We start from the raw sequence: 23,480 nt of genomic DNA on the forward strand, positions 1-23,480 counted from the left end.
TTATGCGTTTTAGGCTAGTATAAATGCTCAGAATCTATTGATGTGTGATATTTTATAAGATGATGTGGTTATACGTATTATAATTTGTTCAAAAATCACAATTATTTTGCGCATATTCCTCCATGACACACACACAAAACACTAGACTAAAGCATTTTAGTGATTTGCGTGCGAACCATTAAACTCTTCCGTCTATCACCGGATCATAATTTATAAACATAACAAACATCAGCAAACAGCATGATGCATGATGTTATTCCAACGAGAACAGCTCGCCAAAAAAACAAAACAGACCGTCCATTAATATATAGTGAGACGGTTCGAATTCGGACCTTAGTAGGCCTCACCATCTGGATAACATTTGGTCTACTCTCAATGTGTTTCTATCAGGCAGATGCTCATTCGGCACATAGGAGCAGTAAACGGTTGGAATTTGAAGGGATCAAAAGTTGAGAACGCCGAGAACGAAGCAACCATACTACCAGCAGCTACTATTTCTCTGTGACGTTGAGATGAACTCGCCGTGGCAGTGGGTGGTGTTCGCCTGGTGTGTCCCACCGCTGAACGAGGGTGGGAGGCAGTGAATGAAAACCAACCCAGGAGCTGTTTCGTGAGCGAGAGAACCAGTCAGTGTCACCAGTACCATGCCAGTGGAGAGTATGAAGTGCGCGTGAAAGCAGGTTCAGCAAGCAATACGTGAGGCAAAATTTTGACTAAGTTTTTTCACCTTCTTTCTCTACTATCGTCTCGGTTTTTCATCTATCCACTTTGGATTTTTGCATTTGGACAAACGGGAGCATTTAAAAGTGATTGTTGACTCATCGTTGATGAGCTAAATAGATCCTCGATTTCGAACGGATGTTATAATTCCTGACAAAATACTGTAGTTATGTGGAAAGTATTCCGAGAGGTGTTATTGGGGAAACAATGTAAGGAATTATGATCGATCCCAGCACTGATTTACCGATATTTCGCTATTCTCGAGTGTACAGGAAAAAGGAAGTGTCTCCGATTGTAATTTGAAAGTAGTTTATCTGAAATAGTTGGACCCGCAAACCCCCGCAAACAGTGCTTTACTTTTCTTGTGAGGAAAAAATGGATTGCGATTCGGATTTTCCATGACGGATGTGTAGCAACACGCACCATTCCGAGGGAGAGCGGATGGAAGGAAAAATAACGATTTGGGAGTGGAGAATTATTGGACGATATGGTGAGCAGTTTTCGATGCCAATCAAGCAATTGTAGATATTTATTTGGAGTAGAATTGAAAACAGCTAAATTTTCCTGAATGTGCTGGACCACATGAAATAATATTTCGTTAAGAAATAAGTGATCTATAGAATGGCTTGAGCAGTGCGAGCGATTGATGAAGGGTTAAACAAGTGGAAACAGTCATGGGTGCGCACTGAATTTCTGATTTGTGAGAGTTCTTGGAGAATAGTTCCGCCACAGTTAGTGTGAGAAATGTTGTTTTATCTCTTCTCCCTAGCAACAATCGTCAACTATCTAAATGTACCCTCGAGATAGATGAAAGCAAACAGGCGGTTGTGTAGAATGGAAAAACATTCTTTCGGTCTAGTAGGTGGCTAGCAAAAGGCTCTGTAAGCACTTGACTCGTAATTTCGAGCCCTATGGATGGTGCCTTCTAGTATAGTCAGCATTTTAAAATGCCTACGTTGAGATGAGCAGTTGTTTGTGTTGAGAACACTCATTGGAAAATTGTCGCTTCCTTGCTTAAGGACGTACATTTTGTTGTTGCTGCAGGTGAAATGTGACTTCTGAAGGTTAACGAGATGATCCGTTCATATGTAGAACTTGTCAGATAAGATTTTTTTTTTAAATATTATTGCTTAGTTTGCATATTTTACAGTGAATTTGAAAGAAGCCAAGAAATTTTTTGTTTCATTAAGAAATAACACTTATTGTGAGATTCGATTATTGTTTATATCAATTATGAGGATGAACGGCAAATGAAAACTGTCTTGTAGAACTAAGAATGACTCCCGACTGAGAAACAATTGGCTTCGACTTATGAGTGCTGCAATTAAACTGCTGTCCCCCTAACAGTTTAATTTAAACCGCTAATTAGACGTAAAGTTCACTCTAAGGGACGACTTTTAGACTATTGCGCCAAAGCGCAATTTCTTTTCTGGTGTCTTGAACATAAACGAATGGCGATGTTCACAATCTGTTGGGTTCCAGCAGCAAGTCGCCACTCATTTATGTTCAAGCCATCAAAAAAGAAATTACGCTTTGGAGCAGTAGTCTAAAAGTCGTCATTAAAATTGAGTGAACGTTGTGTCTGCTTAGCAGTTTAAATTAAACTGCTAGGTGGGGATAGCAGTTTAATTTAAACTGCTACAGCACTGATGAGTCGAAGACGAAACGCGAAAGAAAATGAAACAAATTATGTGATGTTTGCACAAACCAGTTACATGCTTAACTTAAATAACTAAGTGCTCAATTGACTTCAACAGATGTCTCGTGCAATTGGTGCGATTTGCGAGGGAGCTACACAGTCATCCATAATTCATACAAAAAAATGCATTCGGAAAATTTTGATGGCGTTGGATAAAATCTACCTATATAGGTTCTAGAATACCCTATTTCTGTATTAAATGAGCCTCGTGGTAAAATTACTACAGTAAAACCGACTTTGAATACGGTTCTAATCGTTTAGGATGTCTTTTAAAAGTATACATACACATTTATTCGAATATCCAGACCGTGCACGACAATTTATTACCATGTTAACAACTGCGAATTAATATGTAACATGTAATCAGTAAGATGTTTTTCTAAAATTTAGGAAGGTTTGCTTGCCCGGGTTGGCGGTTCAATGCATACGGTACTGGTTTTACAAGCCAGTTGACATATGTTCGAGCTCCGACCTGGAAGAATTCATAGTGCCAGTAGCATCGTATTACACCCAAACCTCCGTTTACGAACACTTTTTATACGTTACCTCTTTTTACGAACCAAATCCCAAATAACGTAAACTTTTTTTACGAACCTATTTCGTAAAAAGAGGTTTTGTCATTCATCGAAAGCGATTTCCGACTCCATGGAAACTACTACAATATGAGTATTTTTGGAACGGGTTTAAAGAGTAGATTCCGGAAAATGATGTTTGAGGTATTTTGGAAATCCAAGATAGCGACTTCCGGTTGATTGATATTCCTCGAAAACCCTTGCAATATGAGTATTTTCGGAACGGAATTGATGAGTAGATGTTGGAAAATGATGATTGAAGTGGTTCTGAAATCCAAGATGGCGACTTCCGGTTTGTTGATTTTCCTTGAAAACCCATACAATATGGGTATTTTCGGAACGGAATTGATGAGTAGATGTCAGAAAACAATGTTTGAGGTGATTCTTAAATCCAAGATGACGACTTCCAGTTTTTTTTTATATTCCTTGAAAACCCTTACTATATGGATATTTTCGGAACGGTATAGTGTTTTAAAGGAATACCAACTTAAAAAAATGGCAAAAACTTTCAAAAGATACTAATAAACCGGAAGTCACTGTTTTGCATTTCAAAACCACCTCAAATATAATTTTCCGACGTCTCCTTGTAAATCTCTTTCCGAAAGTACCCATATTGTAAGGGTTTTCAAGAAATATCAAGAAACCGGAAGTCGCCATCTTGAATTTCAGAACTACCTCAAACACCGTTTTCTGATATCTACTCATTAACCCCGTTCCGAAAATAGCCGTGCACGACAATTTATTACCATGTTAACAACTGCGAATTAATATGTAACATGTAATCAGTAAGATGTTTTTCTAAAATTTAGGAAGGTTTGCTTGCCCGGGTTGGCGGTTCAATGCATACGGTACTGGTTTTACAAGCCAGTTGACATATGTTCGAGCTCCGACCTGGAAGAATTCATAGTGCCAGTAGCATCGTATTACACCCAAACCTCCGTTTACGAACACTTTTTATACGTTACCTCTTTTTACGAACCAAATCCCAAATAACGTAAACTTTTTTTACGAACCTATTTCGTAAAAAGAGGTTTTGTCATTCATCGAAAGCGATTTCCGACTCCATGGAAACTACTACAATATGAGTATTTTTGGAACGGGTTTAAAGAGTAGATTCCGGAAAATGATGTTTGAGGTATTTTGGAAATCCAAGATAGCGACTTCCGGTTGATTGATATTCCTCGAAAACCCTTGCAATATGAGTATTTTCGGAACGGAATTGATGAGTAGATGTTGGAAAATGATGATTGAAGTGGTTCTGAAATCCAAGATGGCGACTTCCGGTTTGTTGATTTTCCTTGAAAACCCATACAATATGGGTATTTTCGGAACGGAATTGATGAGTAGATGTCAGAAAACAATGTTTGAGGTGATTCTTAAATCCAAGATGACGACTTCCAGTTTTTTTTTATATTCCTTGAAAACCCTTACTATATGGATATTTTCGGAACGGTATAGTGTTTTAAAGGAATACCAACTTAAAAAAATGGCAAAAACTTTCAAAAGATACTAATAAACCGGAAGTCACTGTTTTGCATTTCAAAACCACCTCAAATATAATTTTCCGACGTCTCCTTGTAAATCTCTTTCCGAAAGTACCCATATTGTAAGGGTTTTCAAGAAATATCAAGAAACCGGAAGTCGCCATCTTGAATTTCAGAACTACCTCAAACACCGTTTTCTGATATCTACTCATTAACCCCGTTCCGAAAATAGCCAAATTGTAAGGGTTTTCAAGGAATATCAACAAACCGGAAGTCGCCATCTTGAATTTCAAAACTACCTCAAACATCGTTTTCTGACATCTACTCACCAATTCCGTTCCGAAAATATCCATATTGTAAGGGTTTTCAAGGAATATCAACAAACCGGAGGTAGCCATCTTGAATTTCAAAACTAACTCAAACATCCTTTTCTGACATCTACTCAGCAATCCCGTTCCGAAAATACCCATATTGTAATGGTTTTCAAGAAATATCAAGAAACCGGAAGTCGCCATCTTAGATTTCAGAACTACCTCAAACACCGTTTTGATATATCTACTCATTAACCTCGTTCCGAAAATACCTATATTGTAAGGGTTTTCAAGGAATATCAACAAACCGGAAGTCGCCATCTTGAATTTCAAAACTACCTCAAACATCGTTTTCTGACATCTACTCACCAATTCTGATCCGAAAATGTCCATATTGTAAGGATTTTCAAGGAATATCAACAAACCGGAAGTCACCATCTTGGATTTCAGAACCACTTCAAACATCGTTTTCCGACATCTACTCATTAATCCCGTTCCGAAAATACCCGTATTGTAAGGGTTTTCAAGAAATGTCAACAAACCGGAAGTCGCCATCTTGAATTTCAAAACTACTTCAAACATCGTTTTCCGACATCTACTCATCAATTCCGTTCCGAAGATACCCATATTGTTAGGGGGTTTAGGCAATCTCAATAAACCGGAAGCCGCCATCTTGGATTTTGAAACGAGCCCAAACATCATTTTCTTGCACTTACTCTTCACATCCGTTCCGAAAATAAACATATGATGCGCGGTTTCCACAATAATCACACATAACTTTTTTTTCGAAGTAAATTCCAAATAACGTAAACTTTTTTTACGAACCAAATCCCAAATAACGTAAACTTTTTTTACGAACCCCCGTTTAGTTCGTAAATGGAGGTTTCGGTGTAATAGCCATGCAATGATTCTGTACGCTAAGAATCGGCTGCGAAGTCTGTTGAAACAGAAAGACCAAACAAAAAGGAATGTAATGCCAAGACTTTGCTTTGCTTTGCTGGCCAACGATCGATCAATAAATGAAAATCAATATGAAATGGGATGACGAATGAATGTATAAAGTGCTTGTCTCGCAAGTCAGTTGTCGTATGTTCAAGTGCCGACCTGAAATGCTTAAAGATTCTCAACGCTTAAAGAGTCGACGCACACAAGCCAGGCAATGATTTAAAGCAACTTAATTTCGGCTGTGATGCATATTAAATTAATATTGAATATTAAAACAGAACAGTCAAATTCCAAAAAAAGGAATGGGTAATTCCAAGACTATGCTTTTTTTTGTCAATTTTCCATTAACGTGTGTTTTGTGCACTTCATTTACAACCACTATAACAAATGCGATTGGTTTGTTAGAACCACGAGATACCAGTTATAAGTACGATTTAGATGATCAATCAATTTCGGTTTAGATCAGTAATAGCCGTTCAACCGAGAAGGTTGTGTATAGAAGCGTACAGTTTAATAACGCTGGTTGGTTTACACGCGTTAAATACGACAACGGTTGAACTACAGGTAGAAACCTGTTGGCAGCAGCCGTTAAAACGTATAGTCGTGCTGCATAAGAGAGCCCTAGTGCTGGGCCAAGCTGGTGAAGGAAACAACAAAGGGCGTTTCCCAAACTCTACCCAGGCCGCAATATACAGCCACAAGTGCTGAGCAGGAGAGTGCAAAGGCACATCGAAGAGGAAGAGTGCAAAGGCACATAGAAGCAGGAGAGTGCAAAGGCACACCGGTGCGAAGGCACTTCGGTGCAGAAGCATATCGGTGCGGAGCACTAGGAAGAAGGAGACAAGACAACTCGGTCTTTCCACTGCCATACAACACGCAGGTATACACCGGTGACCTGCGCTGGTTACAGCTGGCGAAGACGAAAGCAAATCGGAATTCGAGTGGTGCTGGATGTCAGGTAGCAGTAGCATCACATCATATTCTATCGCTACAGTGAGCTTCAGCATTGTATCAACGTCCAGATACATCCAACAAGAACATCTAGAGCAACGAGGATCTACACGGCAGTGCAACGGAGATAGACAACAATTTCAAGGTAGAAGTTTTTTCTTTTCCTTTTGATTGAGTACTGTGTAGTGTTGGTTTCAAATTTTATTTTAAAGTTTAGTTAAAAATTTTAATGTAATGGATGAATCCATGGACGTAAATCCTAGCATGAATCCGATACCCCCACGAACGAAAAAATATCAGGAGAGCTCTTCTGGGCCTTGGATAGTCTTTTTTAGACGTATATCAAAGCCATTAAACATTTTTCAAATTAATAAAGGTTTGACATCACGATACTCTTCAATCAAAGAGATCATAAAAGTAAATAACGATAAAATTCGTGTTGTGGTAAATAATTTGAAACACGCGAATGATATTGTCTCTTCGGAACATTTCAATAAAGAGTATAAAGTTTACATACCCTCCAAAGATGTCGAAATTGACGGTGTTGTTACCGAAGCGAGTCTTTCGGTAGATGATTTACTCAAGCATGGTGTTGGTCGTTTCAAGAACTCTATGCTTGAGGGTGTGAAAATACTGGAGTGCAAACAACTGTACTCAGTAGTTCATGAAGAGGAAAAAAAAGTTTATCGCCCATCAGACTGGTTTCGAGTGACATTTGCCGGGTCTGCGTTGCCGTCCCATGTCTATGTCGATAAAATTCGCCTCCCTGTTCGGCTTTTTGTTCCAAATGTAATGAATTGTACGAACTGCAAAAAATTCGGCCACACAGCTACTTACTGTAGTAATAAACCAAAATGTATTAAGTGTGAAGGGCCTCATAAAGATAATGATTGCAACAAGGAAATTGAAAAATGTATTTATTGTGGGAATAGTCCTCATGATGATATTTCAGTATGCACTGCATTTAAAGTGCACAAAGACAAAATTAAGCTTTCTTTAAAAGCACGGTCTAAGCGCACATATGCAGAAATGCTTAAAACGGTCATTGATGTCCCCCCTTTGGAAACCGAAAACGGGTTTTCAAATCTAGAGGAACCAGAGGACTCTGACTCTGACGAAAATAGTGAAGGTAATTCGTTTATCACTACCCAAGGGTCAGTTAAGAGAAAGAAGTCTTCCTACAAATTACCAAAAAAGACACCTAAAATTTCATCTTCAAAAAAAGATCCCCGTGTTTAACAAAAAAAGTCAAAACCAAAGACTGTGCCTCCTGGTTTGTCAAATTCACAAACCAATCCAGGATCTAGTACAGAAAAAGATAATAATCCAGTGGGCTCCATTTCACAGCCACCAACAGGATTACTGAAGTTTTCGGAAATTGTTGAATGGATTTTCTCAGCATTCAATATATCTGAACCCTTAAAGACCCTCATAATGGCATTCCTTCCAATAGCTAGAACCTTTTTGAAGCAGTTATCAGCTCAATGGCCAATTGTCTCAGGTTTTGTATCTTTTGATGGATAATTTATCACCCGTCGCAAATGATACAATCACTGTCCTGCAGTGGAATTGTCGAAGCATCATGCCAAAACTTGATTCATTTAAAATATTATTGCATAGTCAAAAATGTGATGTATTTGCTTTATGCGAAACATGGCTTACTTCAAACATAGCTTTAAATTTTAATGATTTTAACATTATACGTCTCGATAGAGACTCTCCGTATGGTGGAGTGCTTTTGGGAATTAAGAAATGCTATTCCTTTTATAGATTAAACATCCCTTCAACTTCTAGTATAGAAGTTGTTGCTTGCCAAATAAACATTAAAGGCAAAGATATTTGCATAGCTTCGGTTTATATTCCTCCAAAAGCACAAGTTGGACAGCAACAGCTTAATGAAATGGTTGAAGCCCTTCCTGCACCACGATTGATTCTGGGGGATTTAAATTCGCACGGTATTATGTGGGGTTCCGTTTACAATGATAGCAGATCATCTTTAATACAAAACATTTGTGACAATTTTAGCATGACGGTATTAAATATGGGTAGCATTACACGGATCCCAAGACCTCCTGCACGCCCAAGTGCATTAGATCTATCTCTTTGCTCAACATCAATTCGACTAGATTGCACCTGGAAAATACTGCCTGATTTACACGGTAGCGATCATTTACCAATCATCATCTCAATTAGCAGTAGCAATTGCATTGCTACTTCCGCTAGTATTCCATATGATTTGACAAAAAATATCGACTGGATTAAATACCAAAGTAGTATCTCTAGTATTTTGAATTCAATGGAAGAGCTCCCTCCACTTGAAGAATATGACTTCCTCATTTGTTCGATTCTGGAGGCAGCAGAACAATCCCAAACTAAACGCTTTCCTGGGCCAACGACTAACAGAAGGCCTCCCAACCCCTGGTGGGACAAAGAGTGCTCAGAGGCTAAACTCGCAAAACGAAATGCTTGCAAGACGTTTCTAAAACGGGGAGGAGGAACTCCTCAGAATTTTGAAAAACTTATGGTTTTAGAAACCAAGTACAAGAGCATACTTCGAGCCAAAAAATGTAGCTATTGGAGACATTTTGTCGAAGGTTTGTCAAGAGATACCTCAATGAGCACTCTTTGGAACACGGCCAGACGAATGAGGAATCGTACCGTGGGCAATGAGAGTGATGAATACTCGAACCGATGGATATTTGACTTTGCTAGGAAAGTTTGCCCAGATTCTGTTCCTACGCAGAGCATTATACGGGAATCTCCTCCAAATAATGGTTTTATTAATAACCCATTTTCAATGATGGAATTTTCTATAGCACTCTTGTCTTGTAACAATAACGCTCCAGGGTTGGACAGAATTAAATTCAACTTGGTGAAGAATCTGCCCAACCTCGCAAAAAGACGTTTGTTGGAATTGTTCAACAAGTTTCTTGAGCAAAATATTGTTCCACCTGACTGGAGACAAGTGAAAGTTATCGCCATTCAAAAACCGGGGAAACCAGCTTCCAATCACAACTCATATAGACCCATTGCGATGTTGTCCTGCATCAGAAAATTGTTCGAAAAAATTATTCTACGACGTCTCGACACTTGGGTCGAGACGAACGGTTTGTTGTCAGATACTCAGTTTGGCTTCCGTAGAAATAAAGGGACGAATGATTGCCTTGCATTACTTTCGTCTGACATCCAAATTGCCTTCGCTCAAAAGCAACAAATGGCATCTGTATTTTTAGACATTAAAGGAGCATTTGATTCAGTTTCCATTGATGTTCTTTCAGACAAGCTTCACCAAAATGGACTCCCAGCGGTTATAAATAATTATTTGCACAACCTTTTGTCAGAGAAACACATGCATTTTTCACATGGCGATTTGGCAACACTCAGAAATAGTTACATGGGTCTCCCGCAAGGCCCATGCCTCAGTCCGCTCCTCTATAATTTTTACGTAAATGACATTGACAGCTGTCTAGTAACCCCATGTACACTAAGACAATTGGCAGATGATGGCGTGGTTTCAGTTACTGGACCCAAAGCTATTGATCTGCATAAACCATTGCAAGATACCTTAGATAACTTGTCCGATTGGGCTGTTCATCTTGGTATCGAATTCTCTGCGGAGAAAACAGAGTTAGTCGTCTTTTCAAGAAAGCATGATCCCGCGCAGCTTCAGCTCCATATGATGGGAAGAATGATCCAACAGGTTTTAACTTTTAAATACCTCGGGGTGTGGTTCGATTCCAAATGCACGTGGGGAGGACACATTAGGTTTCTGATAACAAAATGCCAACAAAGAGTAAATTTTCTTCGAACAATAACAGGATCTTGGTGGGGTGCTCATCCGGAAGATCTAATAAAATTGTATCAGACAACGATACTTTCAGTGATGGAATATGGATGCGTTTGCTTTCGTTCCGCTGCAAACTCTCATATTATCAAACTGGAGCGAATTCAGTATCGTTGTTTGCGAATTGCTTTAGGGTGCATGCATTCGACACATACAATGAGTCTTGAAGTTCTGGCGGGAGTTCTTCCATTAAAAGATCGATTTTGGGAGCTTTCATCACGCCTGCTAATAAGATGTGAGGTGCTGAGTCCCATGGTAATTAATAATTTCGAACGACTAGTCGAGCTTCGATCTCAAACAAAATTCATGACAGTATATTTTAACCATATGTCACAGGAAATCAACCCTTCAAGATATATTCCTATCCGTGTCAGCCTCCTAAATGTCCCTGACTCAACTTTATTTTTCGATACATCCATGCAGCGCGAAGTGCGTGGAATCCCGGATCATCTACGCTCGACGGAAATCCCAAAAATATTTTCAAGTAAGTTCAGGCATATTGACTCTGAGACTCTGAGACGGATCGCGAATTGAAGAAGCGACAGGGTTTGGTATGTTCAACAATAATGTTTCGGCCTCATTTAGGCTTCAAGAACCTGCATCTGTTTATATAGCAGAGCTAGCAGCAGTTCAATATAGTTTGAGTGTAATCGTCACATTAATTCCAAACCATTATTTCCTCTTCACAGATAGTCTGAGTGCAATTGAAGCCATTCGCTCAAACATGACTGGCAAGACTGAACCGTTTTTCCTGGGCAAAATAAAACAGTGCCTGAACGACATATTGAACAATAATTATCTAATCACTATAGTCTGGGTCCCGGCTCATTGCTCCATTCCTGGCAATGAAAGAGCCGATATTTTAGCCAAACGTGGTGCTATTGAGGGTGAAATTTATGAGAGACCAATTGCTTTCAACGAATTCTATAGCTCGTCTCGCCAAAGAACACTTGCCAGCTAGCAAGCTTCTAGGGATAAAGATGATCTGGGTCGGTGGATGCACTCAATTATTCCGAAAATATCGACAAAGGCATGGTTCAGGGGCCTGGATGTGAGTAGAGATTTCATTCGTGTGATGTCTAGACTCATGTCCAATCACTACACGTTAGATGCACATCTCCTTCGAATTGGGCTCTCCGAGACTAATCATTGTGCTTGTGGCGAAGGTTATCGAGATATTGATCATGTCGTTTGGACATGCGTGGAGTATCGTGATGTCAGATCTCAACTAATAAATTCTTTGCGTACCCAAGGTAGACTATCCAATATCCCAGTTCGAGACATTCTTGCTTGTCGTGACCTTTCATACATGAAACTTATTTATCATTTCATAAAGAAAACTGGAGTTTCAATTTAATAAAGGCCCCTTTCAAGACTTAGTTCTGATCCCAGCTGCGTCCATGAGTTCAACCAATAGCTAAATTAGAATAAAAATAATGTAATGATACAAACAAACTCGAAACAGTTTATGAAATTATTAACAAAATGTCTGAAAATAACAGCTTATTTTATAATTTATAGAAGTTAATCGTTTGGTTCAAATAATATTTCCGAGTAGATTTCATAATTAATGACGAGTTACCTAAGATGATATTTAAGTAATAAGAGAATATGTTTTAATAAATGCAAAACGTTGTGACTATGTTAGAATTAAATTAGGATAAGAATATTATGTAAAAGTGATGCTACGGCGAAGAAAAACTTATGTAAACTGCCTTAAGAAATAAACGTATTTATGAAAAAAAAAAAAAATTTCGGTTTAGATTACGCTTAGAATAATTTAATATTTTTGTGCCGAAAATGTCAGACGTCAGAATGTTTCGCATTGTTGACGTTGTATGTCTCCATAAGAATTGCATACAATTAATGTTATTGTTCCATATCGGTAATGGTCGCCTGGTGCCACGTGTGAATCGCACTTATACTTACATTGTTTATATTTTCATCACAAATTATACCGGCATAGAATCCTCTACCACTCAAATACGTGGTAGTACGATGCAATCAGGTACACAGAGAATCCTAGTAGAGATTTCAATTTGTGTAAGAAATTTAACGGTTGTTTTAAAATGCAACCACCAAGTAGCAACTCTGACGTAAAGGCGCTTCGAGCAGTCCAGTCCTTATACTCTTACGTTCGAGCTTTCATACAATGGTAATTCATGCGTGCAAAGTCGTGCGCAAGGGTGATTTTGACAAAATGCAAAAAAAAAATTTTGATGCCAAATGTCTTAGAAATGTATAAAACGTCCAGATCTTGTGTAATCTCAGAAAACGTATTTTTGGTGAAAAACAATTGCGTAACTTCTGAAATCTACATTAAAAAAAATTGCAAAAAGCAAACAAAAATTAAGATTATGGCAAATGTTTTAGAAATGCATGAAATGTCCAGATCTGGCGTAATCTGAGATCTCGAAATTTCATGCATTTCTAAGACAAAACAAGAAAACCGCGTATCTTCGGAAATCCACCTAAAAAAAACGCGTTACTTCGGAAATCCGCGTAAAAAAGCCGCGTAAATAGTAACCGCATAAAAAAAACCCGTAAAAAAAAAAACCCAGTGTATCCAGCTAGATATAGCTGAGAAACGTTTTATCCATTTAATTTATTTTTAAATGGTTCACATCGCGTAAAAAAACCGCGTATCTTCGGAAATCCGCCTAGAAAAATCGCATAGCTTCGGAAATCCGCTTAAAAAAAGCCGCGTAAAAAAAGACCCCAGTGTATCCAGCTAAATATAGCTGAGAAACGTTTTATCCATTTGATTTACTTTTAAACGGCTCGCGCTTTTTCTTAGAGCAGAGTCGCCTTTAATTACTATTTACTACCAAGATCTTATTGAGAAGTAGTTGGTTCACAGATCACATTCTTGTTCATTTCTTCGTCTACGATGTTGATGGTTTAATTGCTTCCGGGGGCATGCATCTTTAAGGTCGTTCTATCTTCTTATGTACTGTTTGGATTTCTTGATTTACGTTGTAAGAGACATGTCTTGTTCATTCGATGGTTCTGAGACCACGAAGTGCCGCCTTTAAGACTTAATGCAATTTATTGGGTGATTTGTAGGCTTTATAGAAGAAGCTATTTGTTATTTCAATACAAAACGAAATCTGGTTTTATGGAATTGTTAAAAATGTATAAACTCCGATTTACAACGTACTTTTAGTTGCGTGTATTACTTAAAATTTACCTATTCAATTTATATATACCCTCTTAGAAAAAAACGTTCAACGGTGATCCTTCATTGGTCCAATACGTTGGATCATTGGTCCAATGAAAGTCCAATTAATCGTTCAACGGGATGCCAACACGGGACCTTCGTTTGCCGATTTTGAAACAGACCGTTGAACCGAATGCCATTTTTTTCGTTCAACAAACCCGGCAGACAGAGGTCCATTGTTGAGCCATTTTTAATATGAAAAAAAATGAACAAAATGAACCAATTTTGACAGCTTTTTGTTTGTGTGTTCATTGCGTTCATTCTAATTTGAATACGTGTTAATAGATATGCAAACAAACCACTGATAGCTGTCAAAAGATGAACTTGATTCATCGGCAGTTCATCGGTAGTTCATTCGAGTGGTCATCGTACACAACCTAATTGCTGGGCTGCTCGAAGCGCCTCTACAGAAAACTTGCTACTTGGTGATTGCTTTTCAAAAACAACCGTTAAATTTCTTACACACATTGAAATCTCTGCTTGGATGTCTGTTCTTTGTGGTAATAACATATAACCGAGCAATTTGACGTCTCTGTTACGCTTTGGTCTAGATTGCCTATAACCAGAATGACGACATTTCATCCGTAATGTTGGCAACAATTAAAAACATTTCTTCCGAAATGTTGGCAGTTTCGTTAGTTTCACATTGTATTTGACAAGTCGTTTGCTCGTTTAGAACAAAGCTGTCATTCCAAACAAACAGATGTCGTCACTCTGGTTATAGGCACTCTACTTACGCCCAGTTAACTCGTCTGGAATTAGATTTGGTGTTCTGTATAATTTTTCAAATTTTCAAATGGATTCTGATTCAGATGCAACAACCGATTCCGAACCGATCCGAGTCGGAATCGGTTGGTGCATATGGTTCGGAATCCAATTGAAAATCAGACTGAATTCCGAATCAAATTCCAGACGAGTAAACCGGGCGGAGTCTGTGTGTACACGCAACCAGAAAAGTACCTAATTTTGAGCATTTTCCGTCCCATTTCGAGATTCCATTCAATAACCTAATTTTGGGTGAAGTTACTCTTAGTAGTTTCCATAAGTCACATGCAAAAGTATATTGAAAGGTATAAGTTGTACTTACTTAACTGTAGAGTTTTAGTTGACTCAATTTCAGTTTGAATGCGGTTTACTTATTTTAAGCTTATTGAACCAAACTTAACGAACAAATGTAAACCAAATTAACTTGTGTTGGTAATTTGTGTTTTATGTACTTTTTATTTGGTACGTACGTCGTGGAGCAGATGTATTTATATATGCAACCAGTTTATCAAAGTGGCTTGAACGATTGAGTTTAGAACAATCGTATTTAGCAATAATTTATTCTCTAACGAATGTTAAGTCTGACTTTGTGGATGAAATATCAGTTTTGATCAATTTTTCACCAATGTTTGACCATAATCAATTTTTTACCAATGTTTGACAATTTTATGAATGTAAATTTTAATTTCCTATTAAAAAAGTTAGCTACACTGCTTCAATGCATTTGTATTACCTTGCGCTACACAAAATTAACAAAACAAAATATTTTCTGTTAAAAAAGTTGTCCGGGAAAATAAATAGTTTTACGACAGCCTTCCATATTCATTGTCTTTGGCGTGTTAAATTAAAGGTTGCAAAAGAAAATGTTTTAGTGGAAGAAAGCTGAAACTGAGATAATTTTTCTGGAGCAGTTTTCAGAAAAACGGAAGAGTTTTAGACTAAGATTTTCGCTTTTCTTGAATTGCAATTCTAAGTAGAATGAAATGATTTGTTTATTTTTCAACCATATGGATGGTTTATTGATTAAAATTAGGAAAAAAGCGCAGGGATTTGTTTTTACGCACACATTTTTGACATTACTCATACGCTTGCAAAGTGTCTTGCTCCTTAAGCTGTTGGGTTGTTTTGCTCTTTGTGTTTTGACAACAATGGAAAGAGTGAATAAAATATATGTGTTTCATAACTACATCTCGTTGTTGCCCTTTTCCTTGTGGGAGAGGCACTCTTATTGCCATCCAGCGAATAAGGGGATAATGGTCCACTAATCACGCTTTCGTTCGTCGATTCGGTGTCACTATTGTCGGGCAAGATGTTATGTTTAGATCTAGTCTGACTAAGTAATGTGTATTTTACCGCAGCGTAAACTCCTTTTCGGGTCAATCTCATGTTGATCATACTGAACAAAGCATCTGAACTCTTTGTTGTTGATTTTTTTTGTATGGTTGTGCTATTATGCTAAAATAGTTTTGTTCGATTCTATCTAATTTATATTTTCCTTTTTCCAGATTGAAATTCTATAGACTTCATTGAACAGAAATAGTTCGGTGTGACAAGAAGACAATGGTAACGATGACCACGGAGATTGATAAAGATAAGGCAGTTTCTCTTAGTGTGGCAAAGAAAATGGCATCCACGGATAAGGACAAGGAAAAAGATCGGGAAAAGGAAAAGGACAAAGAAAAAGACGGAAATGTGATTACTACTGTGACTACTAATAACAGCAAGCCAGGAATGAGTGGAATTAGTACTACTAGTGGGATTCCCAGTGGCAGTCGAACTAGTCAGTCGCATAGTTCACAAACGACCATGAATCAGGATGCGCCAAATATTTTAGTATATAAGAAGGTAAATTTCTTGTAGTATTTGGAGAATTGACCGATATAAAAAGACATTTTCCACGTTAATTTCAGATGGAGGCAATAGTGGAGCGCATGCAAAGCGAGGAGGGTGGCGTTTCGGTGCGCACCATCAAAGCATTTATGAGTAAAGTACCGTCCGTTTTCACAGGTGCCGATTTAATAGCATGGATCATGAAAAACTTAAGCATCGACGATGTGGCTGAAGCGTTGCATATAGCGCACCTTCTGGCATCCCATGGATATTTGTTTCCTATCGATGATCACCAGTTGACGGTGAAGAATGATGGGACATTCTACCGTTTTCAAACACCGTACTTTTGGCCTTCGAATTGTTGGGAACCGGAAAATACAGACTATGCGGTGTATCTTTGCAAGCGAACGATGCAGAACAAAACGCGTCTGGAACTTGCGGACTACGAGGCAGAAAATTTAGCCAAGCTACAGAAAATGTTCTCCCGGAAGTGGGAATTTATCTTTATGCAAGCAGAAGCACAAAGCAAGGTGGACAAAAAGCGTGATAAACTGGAGCGGAAGGTGTTGGACTCGCAGGAACGTGCATTCTGGGATGTACACCGTCCGATGCCAGGTTGTGTCAACACCACCGAGGTCGATATTAAAAAGGCATACCGTCGAGGGGCCTCCACCCATGGGTCCGGTTCGTCCGGGGCTGCCGTCAATAGCAATCCAATCGAGCAACTCACTAGACAAATTAAACTCTTGAAACTCAAGTTAGAACGTAGAACTATAAAGATCTCCAAAGTAGCCGAATCGTAAGTAGAATAGATCTCTGCGAAATTGATCAGAATCGTTTTCATTTTCTTGTGATTTTTAGTTATATATCATATTTCGAACAGTATCATGAATATGATTACTTTCTCACAACACCTGATCAGCCAAATCCATGGATAACCGACAATATTGAAATGTGGGATGCAGATCGCACTGCGTAAGTATGAGTTCTATTACAAAAGTCATTGAAAGTTGTGCTTAAGCTAAATCGTATTTGATCTTTCTCAATTGTATATTTAATACATTATAATATGCATATAAAATTTGAAGAGATTTTTCTCCAGAAGAATTTGCTTTTAAATGATTTTCTCTATTTCAGCAAAGACGTATCTTTGAAACGTGTCAAACGATGGGGCTTCAGCTTACGGGAGCTTTTGATCGATCCGGTTGGTCGGGATCAGTTTTCCAAATTTCTGGACAAAGAATTTAGTGGCGAAAATCTTAAGTAACTTACAATATGCTAACATATGGTCAAAAACTGTATCCCTATATTTTATTGCGACAGATTCTGGGAGTCCGTTCAAAGCATGAAAGCACAACCACAGTCGAAGGTAAAAGAGGCAGCACACGCCATATACCTGGAATTCTTAGCTCCTGATGCACCTTGTCCGGTAAATGTTGACTCGAAATCAATGGAGTTGGCACGCGAAGCGGTAGGTAGCTCTGCACCTCCCAATCGGTGGTGCTTCGATGTAGCCGCCGCCCATGTTTATCATCTGATGAAAAGTGACTCCTATTCGCGATATCTTCGATCCGACATGTACAAAGAATACTTGAGCGGGTCCAAGAAGAAAAATAAATCGATACCGAATTTGTTCGGCGTAAAACGTTAGACATTGTTATTGATCGTTCGGAATTGGAAACGTTAACGGAATGAAGATAGTTGTCTATGCTGGACCCAACGATTAATTCGATCGAACGAACCTTTGTAATAAGGTTATACTAGACGGAAGACCTTTGACGTGCGTCGGAAGTCTTGTTTCCGATAAGCAGTCAAGACATTGTGCGAAATCAAAACCAAGTCAAGGAAGCATAAGGAATTGTTTAATATACTACAAACATTAGTGTGATTGATCAGAGTCTCTGCTCTGGAATGAAGCAAGCATGAGTATTAAGATTTATTCACTATACTGTTATTCATAAAAAGCCATGAACACGGACAAAAGCGAGGATATTCTGCAGAAATAGACGATCCAATGAATTTTAGGTATATTATTAAGAATCTTAAAGAATATATACTAATATATAGACGACAAATTGTCACAACAGATAAAAGTATTATTTTTTTTTAATATTGATGACAAATCTGTGAACTGCGGATCATGGGGAGGATTTACTGTCGCGTTTATTTTGAAAGCTAGCACCGGAATCATGAATTCAAAAACCCGATAGAAATTTTGACGGTTCTACCGAAACGTGCATATATGAATTCATATATACGAATATAAAGCACTTCGAAAACCATCGAAAATTTCCTAAAACCACCCGCGCGCATGGTACTTGGACGATGGCCTTAAATTGAGACTTTGGTGTACTATCACTTAAAGCGGTGAAACAAAAAACGTAAGAAAATCTAAACTGGAGTCGAAACTACTTCAACCGGTAGCCATTATCAGTAGACAACCTTACAAATCGATTCCTGCTATCTTGATTTCCGGCTTCCGGTTCCGGAGTGGTTATATATTCCAAAATGGATCTCACTCATTTTTTTCAGAGATGGCGTGACCGATTTAAACAAAATTAGATTCAAATGAATGGTTAGATTCAAATGAATGGTTCTAAGTTCTGAATTGGCCTCTGGACTACGTAGGCAGCCAAACAAACCGATACCGACTAACCTTATTCCCGGTTTTCGATTAACAACTGGAAATAATAGTTATATACACAACAAAGCATCTCACTTACTTTCCTCGGAGATGGTAGAACCTATATTCGCAATCTTCTGTTCAAATGAATGATATTATGCTCCTAGTAAAAATAAAGCATATTTTTTTATTCAACAAAAATTAATTTTAAAATTAAAATAATTAAAATTTGACTAAAACTAGTAAAGTTTGTACGTCATGTTAGTTGATGGCTATACGAACACACTTCGATATGACTGCTTCTCGGGTTTCGGTGTCGGAAGTACCTACAACAGTGGAACTCACTTCGTTTTCCCAACCGATCAGAGAATCTCTTTGGTTTCTTTCAAGATTCGAAGAGAAACAATTTGAGTAGAATACCAGAGTATTGTATATGAGAATATGATTGATATGAGAAATTCATCATTACAACACTAGGTGGATTAATACAGGTTTTTATTATTAGTTAAGGTCCAGTGGGATGTTTTACCACCGTATTAAAATTTTTATCAACACTGTTAGAGTTAAAAGAGAGTTCTTCCAAATACAAATAATAATACCCCTAGGTCCCATACAAACGAATCGTCAATGTTTGGTTCATCGATTGAACAAGTTGGCCTAGCCCATACGTTTGTTTCGATGCGACAGTTTGGAAATGTGGAAAGAAATCGATTCAAACTTGTTCAAAATATCTCAGTGTATTCTTGTTTTCAAGTTTATCTCATGTATACAAGTGCGAAAACTTTCACGCAAGTGCTCACTCTGCGGTTCATTTAAACTTATCATTTTATTACACCCCTGAACTGACAGTAGTAATTTATTGATACTGTCAGATTGTTTTTGCTTTTTCTACTATTTTCAGACTTTCCGTATAATCGCAAAAACCAACTCGCGGCTTGGACCACTTTTAGGAATATATTACCAATATGTGGTTTGAAATTTTGCCGTCATTTGCTATTGTAACTGTCGTGCTAGCAGTTCCAGGTTTTGGGTTATATGGTATTCACAAGCTTGCTTTGGGAAATGTAAGTATGAATGGAATAATTTCTTAGGATGGTTTACATAATAGTTCTTCGTCAATTTTGTGTTGATACTTTTGATTTGATGCTACTTTGTTTGTCCTAGGCGTATCGGCGTAATACTGACCAAAGATGGGAACGTGTTATGTACACCAGAGATACGAGACTGACTGGAAATCCTTACAAAGGCAACGTAGGTTTAAAACGGTAATAATAGAATTAACCTTATTAATCATGCTACTTGTTCTAGGGATTGGAAACGATTCCGGATAAATGAATGGAAATTGTTATGATTTAATTTAGCGGAATAAACCGAAAGGTGGTTATATGATTATCAATCGTCTTGTTTTTTTTTATAAAAGACCGATATCCTATATCCCATCTTGTCGTTTAAAGCATTCGTTTATAACTTAAGTAAAAAAATAAGCAGTTCTCATGAAATACTTATGTTCAAATTATTGCGATGATGATTTTCTAATCTAATTTAATTTAGTTATCGTCGATTATTCGATAACATTATTAATGAATAGATGTTTAAAATACGTTGCGAATCTGACCCAATTTGCAAATTATAGTTCAGTGTACATCTGGGAATACCTAATTTGATTGATCAGTATCAACGTTGATCAAACCCTAATGTAGATCAGCTCAGAAACAGGAAGGCTTGTTAATCAAACACTTGTAACTAGAGGCCGTAAATACTGCTGCGCACTACACAAGTGTCACGGTGAGGGTATTTGTTAGTACGGACTTCAGTGATGGTAGTACTTAGCGATTCCAGAAATGAGTAGCGAGTCATCAGACTTCACATACTCCGAATCGGATGAAACTTTGCACGAGTTTTCACTATAACAAACCATTTGTTTTTCATGGATGGAGGGGCCAATTCGACTCAAGGTTTATTTTAAAAATGGGCGCACGTATTTTTGCATGCGCTTTCTAAAAATCGTAAAAGCTCGGAAACTGGAAATTGATTGGGCACTTTTAAAACACACTAAAACAAGAAAGGGGAATACTTTTCAAGAATTGCAAAATCGAGTCCACATTCGATACAAATTTGAAATGTGTACAGAAAAATTAGGTTACAGCTAAAATCATTTACCAACATTAGTAAAATTTAGTTTTTGATGAAAAATAATCATTTAAATACTAGAATATGCTACTAGGGGAGACTGGGCTAAACCGGACACTTGGAAAAAACTGTTCATTACAATTAGGTTTTTACACAAGTTATCTATACAGTTGTGTAGCTTCAACCTTCTGCTACAATTCCCAATTTGTGATTTAGGAAAATATACATTAGTTTTCGTAAAAAGTCGAGACAAAGTGATCAACCCAAAATCCAATATTTCAGGAACCGCGGGGCTTAGATTTAATGGGGCTAAACAGGACTATAAAATTTCACACAAAAATGAAGAATGAAGCTTGACGCTCTGCTATACCAAATAGAGAATGCTGAAACTGTCTTTAGAGTCTATTGGGGGCTGTTTAATTGCTTCGCTACATATAATGAACGTTTTTGTTTAGTAAATCTAGTTCTAATAAGTGATATGAAGACAAACACGAAAAAAGGTCCTAAGGTCAAATGAGTTTCTCTTTGTTTACTTTCTCTATCGATTGTATCGGTCCGATAGGCAATCCCTCTTCCTAACTCTTAACATAATATAACGACTAAACCCCTCGACTTTCGATCTGTAATAAAGAAATTGTTGGTAAATACAGGAATATGCCATAATATTGTAATTTTCACTGGCGGTCAACAAAGATTGCGATGCGACAAGATAGCAACAAAATGCCGCAAAGATAACGAAACTGTCATTCGCATCGGTTCAACCTCTTCGAGCACAAACCAGAAAAATATCTTTTTATCTTTGACCGTTAAATGACAATGGTTTTATAACCAGAATAATTATACAATGATACGTGGTGTTAATCAACGTCTTTGTCTTCTAAACCTCGTGCTTCACTCGAAACATTATCTATATGAAGTAAAAAATGGTAAATCGTCTACACTTAAAAATTCAGTCTTCTTTGACCGATACAAACTTTTTGATGCTTTTTAGTGAAGATACAAATAATTCTTGTCGCTAGAGAATATTACCTTCAAAATCTGCAATTGCCTTTAATCCACCAGACGATTTATTTCTCTATTCGCTCTAATGCTTGATATAAAAATGCTGTAAAGTTCAATGCAACAGACAGTGGAAGGGTTAAAACAACCCTCTAAGATAAAAACGCTCAACGGTGGTCCATCGTTGGTCCAATACGTTGAATCGTTGGTCCAATGAACGTCCAATCAATCGATCAATGAGAGGCCAACGCGGGACCTTCGTTTGCCGATTTTGAAACAGACCGTTGAAGCGAATGCCATTTTTTTCGTTCAACAAACCCGGCAGACAGAGGTCCATTGTTGAACCATTTTTAATATGAGGAGTTGGAGCCCCGTTGGACTAGTTCTACTTTTTTTATAAACTAACTCATTTTTATAAACTAACACTACATACCTGCGTACAATACTTCTGCTTCACGTAGAATAACAACACATTTTCTGTCTATATGAAGGAAATACCTATTTTTCAAACCATTTTTGCAAGAAAAAAACAACAAACCGTTTCAGAAAATTGAACGATTATTTCGTGCAATATGTCGTTCAACAAGCGCTCAAAAACCAACAAAATAGAACGGCCTGCTAAGAGGGATTCCAGCAACCTGAACGAATATTTCGTGCAGTATGTGGTTCAACAAACGCCTAACGACCAACAAAATATTTTCGATTACTGAGTGAGAGCTGTCCAACTCCTGACAGAATACCTAAAATTTTCAACTCTGCATACTAAAAATCCTTCAATGCAAGTGTTAAATTTTATAAGTATGATAGGAAAAAACAGACAAGAAGCCCAGCGCAATTTTAAGTCTGTAAACTAGAAGACTGTATATCAAAACTAGAAGACTGTATATCAAAAAATCTGTAAAAAGTCTGCAAAATTGCAGAGTCTGCTTTCAAAAGAAATCAGCAAATTTACATGAAATTCTGCAACCTGGAACCTATGATCCTGACGCTCATTATTTCGCTATTCTGCGCCGATTCCGTCGCATTCTATGCCCTGCTGAAAACCACAATAATTGAAAGAGAAAGTAAACAAAGAGAAACTGTCATTTGCACTTGGGACCTTTTCTAATGTAAGGTTTACCGAGCTATAATATAAAATATAAAGATAGATGTTAATCTTTAGTTCGTTTCAAGAATCCGTTAAGAATTATGTGCCGGTTGAACCCCACCTTTTTTGTCCGGTTTAGTCCCGCACACACAATTCATTTTCGAGACTCAATAACAATTTTATGTTCCACATAATCGAAATAAACTTTTAAAAGCACCAACCGTTACGATGCACAACAATCAAATATACCCAAAAATATCAATAAATAATTCAGTTCAAAATTAACACGTTTTAACATCA

General features: G+C 37.7%; 2 protein-coding genes across 4 annotated transcripts; both read left to right on the plus strand.

Annotated features, from left to right (window-relative positions):
- The first annotated feature begins 557 nt into the window (after positions 1 to 557).
- On the plus strand, positions 558 to 18,434 carry LOC131436025 (regulator of G-protein signaling 7-like). 3 transcript variants are annotated; one of them, XM_058604446.1, is made up of 7 exons: positions 619 to 929; positions 993 to 1,210; positions 16,017 to 16,356; positions 16,422 to 17,140; positions 17,203 to 17,316; positions 17,479 to 17,604; positions 17,665 to 18,434. In XM_058604446.1, exons 3-7 carry the CDS (start codon positions 16,072 to 16,074, stop codon positions 17,990 to 17,992), a joined length of 1,572 nt encoding a protein of 523 aa, XP_058460429.1. In that variant the 5' UTR covers positions 619 to 929; positions 993 to 1,210; positions 16,017 to 16,071; the 3' UTR covers positions 17,993 to 18,434. The 3 variants fall into 3 exon arrangements, with proteins under 3 accessions (XP_058460430.1, XP_058460429.1, XP_058460431.1); XM_058604447.1 differs by lacking the exon at positions 993 to 1,210 and having other exon boundaries at positions 558 to 696; XM_058604448.1 differs by lacking the exons at positions 619 to 929; positions 993 to 1,210 and adding an exon at positions 6,685 to 6,827.
- Positions 18,435 to 19,831: 1,397 nt separating this feature from the next.
- LOC131436832 (NADH dehydrogenase [ubiquinone] 1 alpha subcomplex subunit 1) lies at positions 19,832 to 20,360 on the plus strand. The gene is made up of 3 exons (XM_058605761.1): positions 19,832 to 20,028; positions 20,129 to 20,215; positions 20,273 to 20,360. The coding sequence occupies exons 1-3, from the start codon at positions 19,930 to 19,932 to the stop codon at positions 20,297 to 20,299; spliced, it is 213 nt and encodes a 70-aa protein (XP_058461744.1). The 5' UTR covers positions 19,832 to 19,929; the 3' UTR covers positions 20,300 to 20,360.
- Positions 20,361 to 23,480: the final 3,120 nt, after the last annotated feature.

The sequence above is a fragment of the Malaya genurostris genome, chromosome 3, assembly GCF_030247185.1.
Source record: "Malaya genurostris strain Urasoe2022 chromosome 3, Malgen_1.1, whole genome shotgun sequence".
Taxonomy (NCBI): Eukaryota; Metazoa; Arthropoda; class Insecta; order Diptera; family Culicidae; genus Malaya; species Malaya genurostris.